At 40.5% G+C, this 13,963-nt stretch overlaps 2 protein-coding genes across 3 annotated transcripts in view; one reads left to right on the top strand and one right to left on the bottom strand.

Annotated features, from left to right (window-relative positions):
* Positions 1–7,217, bottom strand: part of nup155 (nucleoporin 155) — a 12,784-nt gene extending 5,567 nt beyond the window's left edge. Inside the window, exons 1-22 of one of the 2 annotated variants that reach the window (XM_017435762.3) lie at positions 7,145–7,217; positions 6,649–6,816; positions 6,330–6,467; positions 6,116–6,212; positions 5,869–5,939; positions 5,692–5,784; positions 5,054–5,317; positions 4,885–4,958; positions 4,696–4,787; positions 4,500–4,597; positions 4,251–4,418; positions 4,071–4,171; positions 3,786–3,956; positions 3,593–3,703; positions 3,330–3,424; positions 3,156–3,241; positions 2,861–3,002; positions 2,664–2,730; positions 2,181–2,296; positions 697–800; positions 405–538; positions 99–290 (exon numbers count right to left, since the gene is read on the bottom strand). In XM_017435762.3, the coding sequence (XP_017291251.1) occupies positions 99–290; positions 405–538; positions 697–800; positions 2,181–2,296; positions 2,664–2,730; positions 2,861–3,002; positions 3,156–3,241; positions 3,330–3,424; positions 3,593–3,703; positions 3,786–3,956; positions 4,071–4,171; positions 4,251–4,418; positions 4,500–4,597; positions 4,696–4,787; positions 4,885–4,958; positions 5,054–5,317; positions 5,692–5,784; positions 5,869–5,939; positions 6,116–6,212; positions 6,330–6,467; positions 6,649–6,790 (2,556 nt within the window). In that variant the 5' untranslated portion in view covers positions 6,791–6,816; positions 7,145–7,217. Of the gene's footprint in view, positions 1–98; positions 291–404; positions 539–696; positions 801–2,180; positions 2,297–2,663; positions 2,731–2,860; positions 3,003–3,155; positions 3,242–3,329; positions 3,425–3,592; positions 3,704–3,785; positions 3,957–4,070; positions 4,172–4,250; positions 4,419–4,499; positions 4,598–4,695; positions 4,788–4,884; positions 4,959–5,053; positions 5,318–5,691; positions 5,785–5,868; positions 5,940–6,115; positions 6,213–6,329; positions 6,468–6,648; positions 6,817–7,024 lie in introns of both variants that reach the window. The other variant, XM_017435760.3, reaches the window with a different exon arrangement.
* Positions 7,218–7,943: 726 nt separating this feature from the next.
* Positions 7,944–11,428, top strand: tmem141 (transmembrane protein 141). The gene is made up of 5 exons (XM_017435736.3): positions 7,944–8,126; positions 8,325–8,391; positions 9,673–9,756; positions 9,859–9,969; positions 10,181–11,428. The coding sequence occupies exons 1-5, from the start codon at positions 8,073–8,075 to the stop codon at positions 10,240–10,242; spliced, it is 378 nt and encodes a 125-aa protein (XP_017291225.1). The 5' UTR covers positions 7,944–8,072; the 3' UTR covers positions 10,243–11,428.
* Positions 11,429–13,963: the final 2,535 nt, after the last annotated feature.

Raw genomic sequence — 13,963 nt, 5'->3', positions numbered from 1 at the left:
ACGAGACACAAAAGATGACATTAAATAATATTACAAAGGTGACACCAATAAAGCCGTGATAAATTCATGCATTCATTACGCTTTGGATGTGTGTGTACCTTGGAGCATGTGCTGTCATCGCTGCTGTACAGCAGCGGACAGAGGTCCCTCAGGTGGTTGCTGATGGCATCCACAGAGGCATTATCTTTGATGTAGGCGTTAATAAGCCCCGTGATGAGCGCTCCAGACAATTCCCTGCCCCGGATCACTACGTCCTTAAAACTCGCCCCCTTCATCTGCTCTTGAAACTCCTGTAAAAACAAAAAAAAGGAAAAAGGAGAATATGCAATGAGCGCTCGTGCAGCAGCAGGTTTTTTGCATTACTGCAGAAACACGCAAGCATCTGTTCGCCATCCAAAAAGTACCTTCGGCAGCTCAGACATAATGAGGCTGAACTGATGATCGCAGAGGAGCTTCCACAGCGCCAGGGTTTGATAAGAGCGATGCACTAACTGCTGGATTCCCTGCAGGGACACTTTCTCGTAGACCTGAGCCTTGGCTAGAAAAAAAAAAGGATGCGGAAACAAAAAAGACTCATCAATCAAGACACATCAATTTTAAAGATTAAAAGATAGCGGTGCTTAGTGGAAAGTGTTGAATACAAAGTAAATACGTCTTTCCTTGTTTGCAAACTTTATATACGAGTTCAGAACTCACTGTGATATTTCCTCTGGAGTTCCTGCTGGACCTGCTGAGAGCTGGCTCCATCAGGACGCATGAATCCCAGCAGCCTTTGCTGCAGGTTGGCAGGGGAGCTGAAACTAACAGGAAGCAGAACACAGGACACTTTTTGAAGTTCTTTGTGCTTTTCTATTAGTGAACCAATATGTCTACAAAGTATTTTTTCATTTAAATTTATTCTTTCTCCTAGTTGACCCACCTCTTTCTTTTGTGGTAGTCTAACACTTGTGCCGACACCTGGCATGTAGGGCTGGGCGATAAATCGATTTTATCGATTAATACGAATTTTCTCTTTATAAAGATTCAATTTTGGGAAAATCAGGATTTTTTTACTCCTCCGAGTGCACTCTTTGGGGCTTCCGTAGTTCGGAGTTCACTTCACCCCGCCCCGCCTGTCCCTCGAGACGCACACGACATGACAATATGGAAGCTACCAAAGAGGATTTACTTCCCAAAAAAGGCACCGTGTCTTCTGTTATCTGGAACTGGTTCGGTCTTAGAGCAACAAACAGCTCGCTGCAAAATCTGTTTGAAGGTTGTTGCTAGCAAAAGCGGGAGTACGACAAACTTGTTTCAACACTTGAAACAGAGGCACTCTGTGGAGAGGGAGAGATGCTACTCTTTGCGACAAACTCAAGCTAGCAGCAGTCCAAAAAGCACTGCCAAAAGACAAGCTACCTTAGGAGAATCATTTTCAAACTGCCTTTGCTACGACAAGACGAGTGCCCGGTGGAAAGCCATCACAGACGCCGTCACGTTTTAAACAGACTGAATTTTGTTTACACTAATTTTCAAATTAGCTTATTGCGTTTATTTGAAACTGCAAATATTTTATTTATATTTTCATTGTTTACAATGGCTGGACGGACCTGGCATCTTGTTTTACAAGAAAGAAGCATGTTTTATAGCTTTTAGTTGCACTTTGAGTTAAGGTCAAGGGATGATTCAAATAAAAGGTTTTGAAAATATTGTCTGTAATTTGTTATTTCTGTTTAAGAAAGCAAAGTAAGGATGAAAATCGATTAAAATCGAAAATCGAATTTGGGATGAAAAAAATCGAGATTTTTTTTTAGGCCATATCACCCAGCCCTACTGGCATGTGAACAACATCCTGAACAAAACAAAACAGAAAAATAATGGGGAGGCTTGCTAGACAACTAAATATCCTGCATCAAGGACCTTTTATTAGAAATTTCTCTGCTTTTTTTGCACAGCCACCCACAAACAAGGGTCCTAAATTTAAAGCGGATGTTGAAAAAGGTTGTTTAAATAATTTGTAGCTAGCATCACAAAGAGAAAGCAAAGGGTTTAAACAAGCGTTGATGTGGAAAGGCGTGCCACAGAATGCTTTTTGTCCTAAAACCTTAACGGGACGGGTTTCCCTGCACCCTGCTGCTACAGAAAAGCACCATTAAGGCTTTAACAGTGTCAAACATTTCTAGCAGAAGCTGAGTTTTTACCTCGCAGCACCAAGAGATGAAGGACTGAGCTGAGAGTTTTTGTCAAGGAACTCCTGTAAACCTTTGAGCTCCAGAAGGACCAACTCCAACTCTAATGAACCGATGGTGCTTTCCAACTGTGCAGACAAACGAAACAAGCAGTGAGAATAAAACCTTAAAATAATCTGAATTCAAGTGCTTTGAATAAATAAGCAAACCACATTCTCCCCCCAAAAAACTAAAGTTTTCTAATATGCAACAAAACTAATTAATACTTTGTTAAATTACTGATTTACATTATGTTGCTGCCATCAAATTCTACATTAGTTTATATTATAAAAATACAATGAAGCTGATTCGTAAAGAAGCTAAATATATAATTTTTTTGTTCCTGTATTTGTTAATTAAAGGTTCAAATCATTTACAGATTGAATTTTTTGTTCCATTTTAGAAAACTACCTATTCTTTTCAGGTTAGTAATTAGAATGTCATTGTGATACTTACAATACTGACTGCCTGATTTCCTTTGCTTATGATTTTCTCTACAGCGAGGCTTCCATCCCAGATATTCCTGTTAGAGTTGGGACCGCAGCGAACGGGAAAAGGGAGTTAAAGAACATCGTCAACACCAGCCTCCAGGGCGCGGAATATTAATGTGCCTACAGATTTAAGCTATGACCCAGAAAACTGTGTTTAATTACCCGAGAATGCGAGCAAAGTAGATGCAGATGCTGTTGTGTTTTCCGGAGAAGATCACCTCTGGGCCAGCGGACATGGGCGTGATCGGGGCCGACCCGGACTGCATGGGAGCGAACGGTGTCGCTAACGCAGGGGGTAAAATACCTGGGGATGGAACCGAAAAGGAAAGCTTGATCTTATAGTCAAATAAACATTCAGATTAGTATTTATACCCTATTTACTTGATGCAGTATGAGGCTTCAGGTCTTCACTGTGAACACATTAAGCCAAATAAACACAAATTATTTGTTGAAGTACCAGGTGCTGGAGAGCTCATCACAGGTCCAACGGTACTGGGTGTTGTCATGGCTGCAGGAAACCTCATCTGTGCTTCTCCTCCGTATCTAATCCCAACAACAACAAAAACAGCCATTAGTTTTGCTCATAATGTAAATAACCATGAATATATGAATGTAAAAGTCCCCATCTGACCTGAAAAATGCTCTGGTGGCCCACTGGGACACCTCTCGGTCTGAAGCAGCACTGGAACAAGCCAGGATCAATGCCGTGGCACAAGCCTGCTCCTCCTGAACAAACAGGGCAACGTTAAAATACATTTTATAAGTAGGTGTGGAAAACGTGCCTGAACTGTCCTACAGGTTGGTGAGTGCAACATGTTGCCAATAATTATGTATATCTGCCATGCACAAGTTTAAGACTACATGCTTAGGATGTGAAGATAAAACGTATTGTACCCTGTGCAGCTTGAAGAAGCGTTCGATCTCCTCACTTTCTCCTCCGGCGCAGCTGACTAGGAGGTATCGAAGCTGGTCTACTGGCCGCAGTTTCTGAAAGATGTGACTTCCCTGAAGAACAACGGACAGTCTGAGACTCTTTTCACGCCAGAACAGAATTAAACTGAGCAACGCGATGAGTTGTGACTTTAACCTTTGCAGACAGAAGGACAAACTTCTGCGGAGGGATATTGTGCTGCTGGACAACCACAGGTGAATCAGTGATGGGGATCTGTTCCTTGTTCAAAGGGGTAAAAATCTTAGGAGGCCTCTCTTCATTGATGGCACAAAGAGCCCAAGAGTGTCCATCAACGTTAGACATCATCTGCAGCGCAACAAAGAAGAAAGAGAGGCATATTGTAACATGTTTCAGAGTTTGATTCTGGCCTGCAGAAAAGCAGCTGTTTTACTGAGAGGCTTCCTGACTTGATGTACAAACCTGTGTCTCCATCAGGGGTTTCTTAAAGGGAAAGGAGTCGTGATTGATGCACCACAGGATGTCGCTGTCTTCTGTCTCAGAAGCAGCCATGAGCAGAACACCTGTAGGATTTAGATTTGTCAGAATGAAAGGTAATTACAAAACTCAAAAGGTTAAAGTCTGACACCCCCGGTCTCTTACCTTTGCTGTGTAGAGCCTTGTGGACCTTCGAGGGTTTCTGCAAAGTGGAAGAAGCAGAGAACCCTGGTGGAAGACGGATGTGGACTAAAGCAAGCAGGCTCGGGCGAACCGCTATGTGCTTCTGATGCTGAGGCGCGAAAGGTGTGGTGGTGAAGTACAGACGCACACCTGCAAAAAACACCACGTCAGACAACGCAAACAATGTATTTCACACACTATTATTTTGATGCTCCAGCTGCTAATCTTTACCTGCATGAGTGACAGCAAGCAGATGGCAGTCTAAGGACTCTGATCTGTCAATGACAGAGATCTGGACGATGGGTTTGAACACAGAACGATCAATTGTCCTGAAAATAGAGTTGGGAAAAACAAAAGGAGGGCAACAATTACTTCACAGTGAGCGGAGTCCATCACACGTCAAACAAACGAAAAAGCACAGACATACCTGGCGATGTTTCCTGCAGCTGCTACTATGGAACTCTGGGACATTGTTGCCACACGACTCATACCGTGACCATCAGCTCCCAGGTCATACACCTGAAAAGTAAACCAAACCAAAAAAAAAAAAAAACACTTCAGCTCCTGATGGTCATTACATGTATGATTTACCTTGATAACCAGATACGCGTTTTACCTGTAGGACATCTTTCTCAGAGCGTGTAAAGAGTACGTTTCGAGTATTATCGATTGCAATCTGCACAATGGGATCTGTAGAGAACAGAGGCAAGAAAACGTTCAGGAGTGGTTTAATCAGATCAGTGACGCTTCTCCCGCCCATACACAAGTGTGTATCCTCCTCTCACCGTCTTCAGAAAAAGAGAACTGGAGCACAGAGGGGATGAGGAAGGACAAGGAGCTTTTTGAGTGGTTGATTTTCCGGCAGCGCTGACTGAGCCACCCTGCCTCTGCCTGGTAGGCGATCTCATACAGACAGCCATCTTTTCCTGCCATGAAGATGCGTCCCAGGTCCGTGGAGGTAATGGACAGGATGTAGGTGTTGTCTGTGGGGATCGAGAACAGGGGGTCTGGGAGCAGCTGCATCCCACCAGACATGCTGTCGTTCAGCCCTAAAACAAAACACAGACACAAACTTTATTAACTTTTCTCAACATCCACTTGGATGTTAATAAAAGTGGCACACACAGGTATGGAAAGTATTAATTTATGACATGAACTTGTACAGAAAATAAGAGTCTTTGTGACTTGGCATTGCTTGACTGAAATTGGTTGCTTGCTTGGTCATATTTTAATACATGAACTGAAACATTTAGCTTTTGGTTGTTCCTATTAAAGTTTGATTAATTTCTTGAAACTTAATGACAGGATTTACCACAATAACAAAATGGTAATTTTGTAAAAAAAAAGGAAACTTCTGCTTTCTAAAGAATAATTGTCAAACTGCTAAGAAATGCAATGGCCCCATTAACAAAGAATGACTCACCAACATGACCCTTTGGGAAGCTGAGGCCGAGGATCACTACATCCACAGAAGTGGCCAACACCAAGAGGTAGTGAATGTGTGGCTGTAAAATCCCTGAGAAGACAAAAACAACCCCAATTTATAAAAAAAAAAAGAACAATTTAATAAAAATTATTGATGTTAGTTCATTGGTCATACCTTGTTTTGGTTTAACAAGACCCACAGCTAGAATTGTTTCAATTAGGCCATCAAAGTAAGCTACATCACCTCTGCAAAGAACACACCCGAGAAGTAAAGACAGCTGTCGTGAGTACAAATTTAACGTATACAAAAGCTCAAATTAATGTAGGGAAAACAAAAATTACATTAAAGTGAAGTGTGTGTTCATTTCAGACAAGTGAACACAATAATTATACTGATATTTAATAATATAAAAGATACACACCCATCTTCGTAATTCCACATGAAGATGTCGTTGTCAATCGTGAGCCACGCTCGGGAGATCTCAGGGAAAACTCCCATCATGCAGTTAAACTGCATATCTATTAAGATAAATGGTTAAGCTGAAACTTGGGATTTAACTGGCAAAATAAGAAGCGGCGCATTATGGGAACATCTGGGTCTGCCTGAAAGGTTCGGTTAGGTGAATAAAAGGATACGGCCGAACTGCTCCACCAGCTCCGGTGGCAGAGGGACTCTTCGGACCGCACTGAGTTCTGGGAGGTTGGGTACACTGAGCAAGCCGGGTCCTTGGAGAGGGTAGTCCATATCCGACACTCCGGAGAGTGACGGCATGTCTGGCAACAAAATGGACAATTAAATCACAGCAATCACAACATTCTCCAATGTTCATGAACAAGATCAAAGATTACAGGATTGTGCAAAACTAACCATTTAAACTTGCTCTTGTTCCTCACCCTACCGATATTACAGTGAGAGCTACAAATGTAAACAGTTGAGCCTAAACATGGGACTTACTGTGTGAAGGGACGCTGAGCAGCTCGGACAGGTCAGGAAAGCAGCGGTCATCCTGCAGGTGTTTGTCTATCAGACGTGCAGAGTTGTCCAAAGCTTCTGCGAGCGCAGCTGCAGGGCTGCTGGGTCCAGAGGCGGACGGCATAGCTGAGACAATCACCGCTTACTTATCTGTAGAGAAAAACTTACACAATAAATAAATAAAGCAAACAAATGCAGATAACCCGGAGATTTATCATCAGTGAACTCAACACGAATGACTCGGAGTCTGTTAGCCAACGTTAGCTCCGGTTAGCGGCATAACTGTATCATTTAGCATGCAAGCTAATAACTAAATGAGCGGAAAATTAAAGTTTTATAAATTAACTCATTCCTTTACCCGGCTGAAAATGTTCCGCGTGATACTGACTTATTTGGACAACAGTTTGTATTCGACAATTCAGCGGCAGATTTAAACAAAAAACGTCCAACATTCACATGCCACAAACAACCCGCCAACCTCATGCGCAGGAAGTTTCATCTTCTTCTTCGCGTGTTCAATTTCCGGCTGACTGGGCCAAGGGAGGCCCCGTGCTGCCATCTTCCGGTCAGCGTAATAAGACAGCCTTCCCCAAAACGAACAAAAAATGCTTTTAGGCAAACAAATACAAAATTATTTCACGAATAAAAAAACAGTATTGAAAGAGGCAAGCAATTAGAGTGAAGTTATATCGATTAAATTTATTATTATTGTCTGTTTCCAAGTATCTATTAAGAAAAAGGAACTGTCCCAGTCTGGTTTTAAATAAAAGTCAAGGGCCTTATTATGAATGCTGAAAATTAAAATTAAATCATTTTAACGTCATTTAGCAAAATGAATGGAAATCTTCAGAGTCAGTCATGTAATCTTCAGTCCTAATATATCTTAAATGTAGCTAAATACCACATAATTTGCATAAAAAGTTCAATATTTCCAGTTGAAATGCATATGAGTAAACATAAAATGGTAAAACTATACTCTGCTAAATGTATTAGGCTCTTATCACCTGCAGAATCTTTTTAACTTGGCCTGTGGGAGGTATGAACCTCTTAGTTTCTCATCATATTGAAGCATCCTTTATTGAACGGTGTAGTTTTGTCACTTTGAGCTAATTCGAACTTGAAGAGTATGAGAAAGTCATGTCTTTCAAAAACAAGAACAAATCTAATTTGGACCTGATAGATGCACCGTCCTTCAACAAATTATTCAGTTCATCATGCAGTACCACCTTTCTACCTTTAGATGTCGCTAATGCTTCCAACAGACCGCTCTTCTTCTCCGCTTTTTGTCTTCAACGCGGAAGTGTTTCATAACAGTGCAAACAGCAACAGTGTTGAAGAGAGTCAATGTGATTTTTAGTCAATGTGGTTTTTAAAAATCAACTTTCAGCTTTGTAATACTTGACAACATGGTTAATCTTGGTCTGACAAAAGTAGACGACGCGATAGCGGCGAAACACCCGGTGAGAATTTGTTGTTGGTTTGTTTATTTTGTCGGAAGTTTGCAAAGGTTTAGAGGACATTTACTTTGCAAGACTGATATCCAGCTGCTGTACACAAAGACACTTTTCTAATGTACCAGAGGAATGCACGGTGATGTTTTGGAGCCTCAGTCATGAAGTAAAATCTGCTTTTCTGTAAAGTTTTTGTCTGTTTTTCAGGGTCTACAAAGCTACGCTGCTTGTCAGTCTCACGCCTTTATGAAGGGGACTGGAAGCTTAATACTGGGTAATGTTATTTTTAAAATCATGAAGTACGGCGAATCGTCCTTTGGAAATTAATGTATATAATGTTAATTTTTCTAAATTGGTTCCTGAACTTACTGCAAACCACAATCCTATTTTTTTATTTAGATTTTTGTTGTGTAATGATATTTTTGTCCTTTACTGTCTTTTGTGCTGCTTGAGTTTTTTTGCTATTTTGAAGTACAAGTACTTTTATTGCAATTGTAGAAAGACATAAGAATGAAACAAACTATCTTGAACTAATAAACTGTTTGCCACTAAAAGGGAGGGAGCTGCTTCTTCTTTGTCACCCTCCTCCATCTAACTCTGTCCTCTGTCCTCACTCTGACTACGTCCATGTCCTCTCTAACTGCATCCATATGTCTCCTCTTTTTCTTTTTCCTGGCAGCTGCATCTCTAACATCCTTCTAACAATATACCCACTGTCTCTCCTCTGCACATGTCCAAACCATCTCAGTCTGGCCTCTCTAACTTTATCTCCCAGTCCTTCAACCTGTGCTGTACCTCTGATGACCTCATTCCTAATCCTGTCCATCCTCGTCCCTCCCAAGGAGAACCTCAACATCTTCAGCTCTGCTACTTCCTGTTCTGTCTCCTGTCTCCAAACCATACAACATAGCTGCTCTCACCACTGTCTTGTAAACCTTTCCTTTGACCTTTGACGCCACTTTTTTGTCACAAATCACTCCTGAAACTTTTCTCTATCCACTCCATTCTGCTTGGACTCTCTTCTTCACCTCTTTACCACACTCTCCATCTTCCTGGACAGTTGACCCTAAGTACTTGAAGTTCTGCACCTTTGTGACCTCTGCTCCTTGTATCCTAACTGTTCCACCTGCCTCCCTCTCATTCACACACATGCCACTAGAGGGAGCTGTAATCTTTAAATGTGAAACCCTGGCATAGATACAGCACACTATTCAAATTCTTGAACTGTTTTCATTGAGGTGTTTTATTTTGTAGTATAGTAGTTTATTTTGTGGTTCATTAACTTCTGATCACCAAGTATAGTGCATATTTAAGAGCTTAGTACTACAAAAAAACAAAAACTGATGGTACTAAACTCACTTTATGTTTGAAATATAAGCCCAGTTAAAGAGAACGGTACAAGTCGGATTTTTTTTATAACCTCCATAAAGCACTTAAAAAATAATCTTTTCCAAATTAAGTTTGCAACAGGAAGTATGTATAAACAAAATAAATTTAAAAATGCACCCATGCCACCCAATGTGAGACTGAAACGCTGTCTGCGCCTCTGTTGCAGGTGTTGCAGGTTTTTTTGTCGTTCAGAAGGTTCTGCAGAGGAAGCTCCCTTATCCTCTTCAGTGGAATCTGCTCATTTCAATAGGTGACAGTTCAGACATTTGAAATGCGTCGAGAAACAGATGGACTCTGCGTGTTGGGTTTTTTCTGCAGCCTCGCTCATAACCTCTCCCCTGTCCTCTCTCAGTGGCGTCCTCGTTGGGCAGTTACGCAATAACTCGCCGGGAGACACAGAAATGCTCGGATCTTTGGTTGCTGCTCGAAACCGGCAAAGTCCCAGACAGATCGCCACCACCAGGTGGGACCGCTGTCTTTGATTCTCATGATCCCTGTTGATTAAATATACAATGAAACTGGATTCTATTGGAGTAAATATATTTTAAATCCTAGGCTTTTTTTTTTTAATTAAATTCATCAATACATGTTCTGTTACTTTGTGATGATAGATTATATAAGAACCGAGTGCAGCTGTTCCTCTATATTTTGTTTTCTTTATATTTGTCTTTCAGTACCTCAACCAGAGGAATCACAAGGATCCCAGAAGACAAAATATGGAGATGCCATGGACTAAACATACTTTATTTCTTCATCTGTAATGATTATTTTATAGTATACATACATAAATAGAGTTGGTGCACAGACATGCACTCTTTATTTATTGGGACAGTCTGATGGTTTTCTTTCTCATGTGTCAAATGAGTACAATTTGGTTTTCTGGAGCTTTTTGAATTTCATAACAGCATTAACACGGATTTAAAACATGTGTTCCCTAAATCGCAGGTCAGGATTTTGTTTCGGATTTTAGCAGGAATCTGATGTTAAGCTTGTGATCTGGTATTATTGTTCGGATATGTTGGTTTGTCATGTAACAGAATTAACGCTGCACTGGCTGCCAGCAACCAGCCACTGGTTGTTGCTGCAGAACTAATGGGATGTGTAACTAATAGGATCCTGCCTGTTGGAGCCTTTGGTGGTTTCAAGGCAGTTAATGATCAGTTTTTGTTTAAAAGGATGTGATCTTTAGTAAACGCTGAAATCAAAAGGACTAAACGGAGAAGTTCTTTGGAGCCAGTTTGCCACTGTTTGTATGCAGGTTTTAGCTCTTCAGCAGAGCTGTATTAAACCCTGGAAGAGGACAGCATCCTTCTTTGTGTGCAGTTTGACATGAGCAAAATGCCATGGGTTATACAAGTCAGAAAGATAACATTTTGAAAGACTCAGTCGCTTGTATCCCATTGATAAAATGCTTCAAAATAAGTAAATTTGTTAAAAAAAAATGTCAACCAGATTTCATTTTTATTCTCCTACTATGCAAAGAGTTTTAGAAATAGCGCAATAAAACAACAAAAAAGCCTTGGTATTCCTTACAGCAAGTATTAATGAGAGGTAGACACAAAAATCTGCAAAATAAAACCTAATGGCCCCAAAATGCCGCTATATGCACAATATATAAGAACACATAACTTAGTAGAAACAGTTCCTCACTTTATGATTCTGTTAATTGCTAAAGGTTCTGTTTTGGCCCACATGGGTTGGAAAACTAAACTGAACTGCTTCTGCACATCGATTGCAGGTTTGCTCTGTGAAAATCTGCTGTAACATGTTTAACCACTTTCGTTTAATATTTCCTACCATCAGGTTAAAAGATTCAGCCTAAAGTATGGATTAGAAATTAGAAAAAAAAAACCTGATGATTATAACGCCTAATAAAAACACTCATATTCTAAACAACTTACAGAAACAACATATAAATCAACGGTTTTTTACAGCAGCAAAGATGAGAAAATATATTGTATGTTTTTTTCTTGAGAAGCTCTGTTAACTTTAAACTCTTTCCAGACCCATCCCTGCTGTAAACATAACTGTATAAAGTATAGAGAAAAGAATGCATGGAATGAATGTATGGATTGTAAACGGACAGAATACAACACACAGAGGACAAAAACCAACAAGACATCAGTTCATCCTGTCTTAATCCTCACACACAGACTCCCACATGTTTGTGTTTTTGCCAAAAGAGATGGGAAAAAAAAGCTCTGAGAGGAATAAAAGCACAGGATCAGTAATAAAATTAACGACTCTAACAAAAGTGAAAGAGTCTACAAGACATGAACACATAACAATGAACCTAAAGACAGCTGTTAAGTTACCAATTTTAATTTCAGCTTGTTCCAAATACTGAATAAAGGCCAGGTTTCTTTTTTTTTTCAAGAAATGTAAAGACTTAGGTGTTTTTTTAAATCAAAAGCTGAATTTTTGCTGAATGCGATCTTAATTATATTTAGAGGCCAATCACATCTGGGAAATAAAATGTGCTTTTTTAAAAAAAAATTGTCTGTTTTACACTGCACTCTCAGTTTCTTCACATAGAAATTCCAAAACCATGAAACAATAGTCTTTCAAACACACTTTAACCAAAGTCCAAGCTGCTGATTTGTGGAGAACAGCTCAAACTCAGTTTGCATCGGAAGAATAAAAAAAATAGAAATGTATTTATAGGAAATATGTTCTCAAGAGAATCCCTGTTTGACTCCAGTCCCCTGTTTGCAATTGTCCGCCCGCTGCAGTTCAGATCTGGTTTAACACCCCCGACACTTGAAGGTCCTCGAGTCTCCTCCTTTGTCTTCCCGTAGCCAGAACCGGGGCTTTCGTGAGCTGAACGTGCCCTTCAGATTCTTTGACACATGCATACGGACACCGCCGAAGGCAGAGACGTGGAAAAACGGGGGACGATGGATGGCAGGGGATCATCGCCCAAAGACAAAGAGCAGAATGGAGCCGCTCGGCGAGCTTGGCAAGCGACGGCACGTTCGCTGAGCCCACGGATGTGTACGTTTTTGTGTAACAGCAATAGTCATGGACGTCTGCAACAGCATGGAAAAGGGAGATCAGTTGTCAGACCATGTGAGATAAAACAAAAACAGACTTAGCTGAGCTGTAAGTGGAGAGTGTGTGTGTCATTCCCCTCTTTGTTACACATTTTTACTTTTAGTAGAATAAAGAATAATAGAATATTCATTGCTTTTGTACTGCTATATTTTTTGTTATTTCTCGTCATCCATAAAGGAGGGTGCTACAGCACCATCAGCACCCTCGGTTCCCTCAGCCTTATATGGGATTGACTGACAGAAGGAGCCCATTCCTCTGATGTGAGGACATTTGTTGTTTGTCTTTTAGGGAAAAACAAAACAAAACAAGCAAAATCTAAGACAGACGTAATGAATCCCAGAGCGGCTCAGCGGCGTCTTCCAGGTTAATCGCAGGTAGAGTTTCTGCAGATGACGACCAGTTGAGGGTTCATGTCTAGGCAGGCCGGAGATAAATGACTCTGCAGAAACCGAGTTTCATGTGACTAAGAAGTTGGACGTAAGATTAGCATCAACAAGCTGCGAGAAATCAATGTGAATAAGAAAGAAATCTTTTTAAAGTTAATGTACAACAAAAGGTCATATAGAGTGGTAAAAAAAAAATCAATTTGTACCTAATACTGACCAATGTTATTGCTTTAAAGTAACCTCGTTTACATGTAAGAGGTTTTCAGTATGGTGAAACCAAATAAAGGAAAACCCTGGATGGTTAGTAAAAAGAAAACAACAAATAAACATATATACAGTGCATCCAAATGTGCTTTTAACGTTGTACTTCCCACGTGGTGTGGGAAATATGAACCAATAGAGGGTTGTAGCTGTACAAGAAAACAAGCTGAACAAGTTTTTAAATATAATTACAGGATAACAATTCCATGTTTGGTGTACACAACTAACTCGTTATGAGATGAAATGTGCACAAACAGTAACAGAATGATAGGGAACCTAAACAACTTCACCATTGCTGTGACGCAATTTATTAACAATATAAACATTTGAGCTCTATTATTTTTATTTCATAGAGTAACAGAGGTGTTGTTGTATTCCACTGTATTGTAGCATAATAATAAGCTGTTTGTTAGGCAATTTAAATTTCATCTCAGTGACTAAGATTTGCATAACTGATTAATAATTTCAGAGAGAAGGTATCATTTAATTGTGTTAAAAATGTGTATTTTTCCTTCAATAAGAGTGTGTGGGGGGGCTGTGAGGTGGCTCTATTTGATTAGGCGGAGGGATATAATATCCAGGCATTATGAATAACGTCTCTGCGGCGTAGTAATAACAAAAGCTCAACTCAAAATAAAGCCTACCTCTGGTCACAGCCAATCAGCGACGAGCTCGCGCGCACCGCAGCCAATGGCTGATCCCGGTGCGCTCGCGCACAGCCGTTTGAAGGGCGGTCCTGGGCATGGGAAGGAAAGT

This window comes from Kryptolebias marmoratus, linkage group LG14, assembly GCF_001649575.2.
Source record: "Kryptolebias marmoratus isolate JLee-2015 linkage group LG14, ASM164957v2, whole genome shotgun sequence".
Lineage (NCBI taxonomy): Eukaryota > Metazoa > Chordata > Actinopteri > Cyprinodontiformes > Rivulidae > Kryptolebias > Kryptolebias marmoratus.
This window is presented reverse-complemented; position numbering and strand designations above follow the sequence as displayed.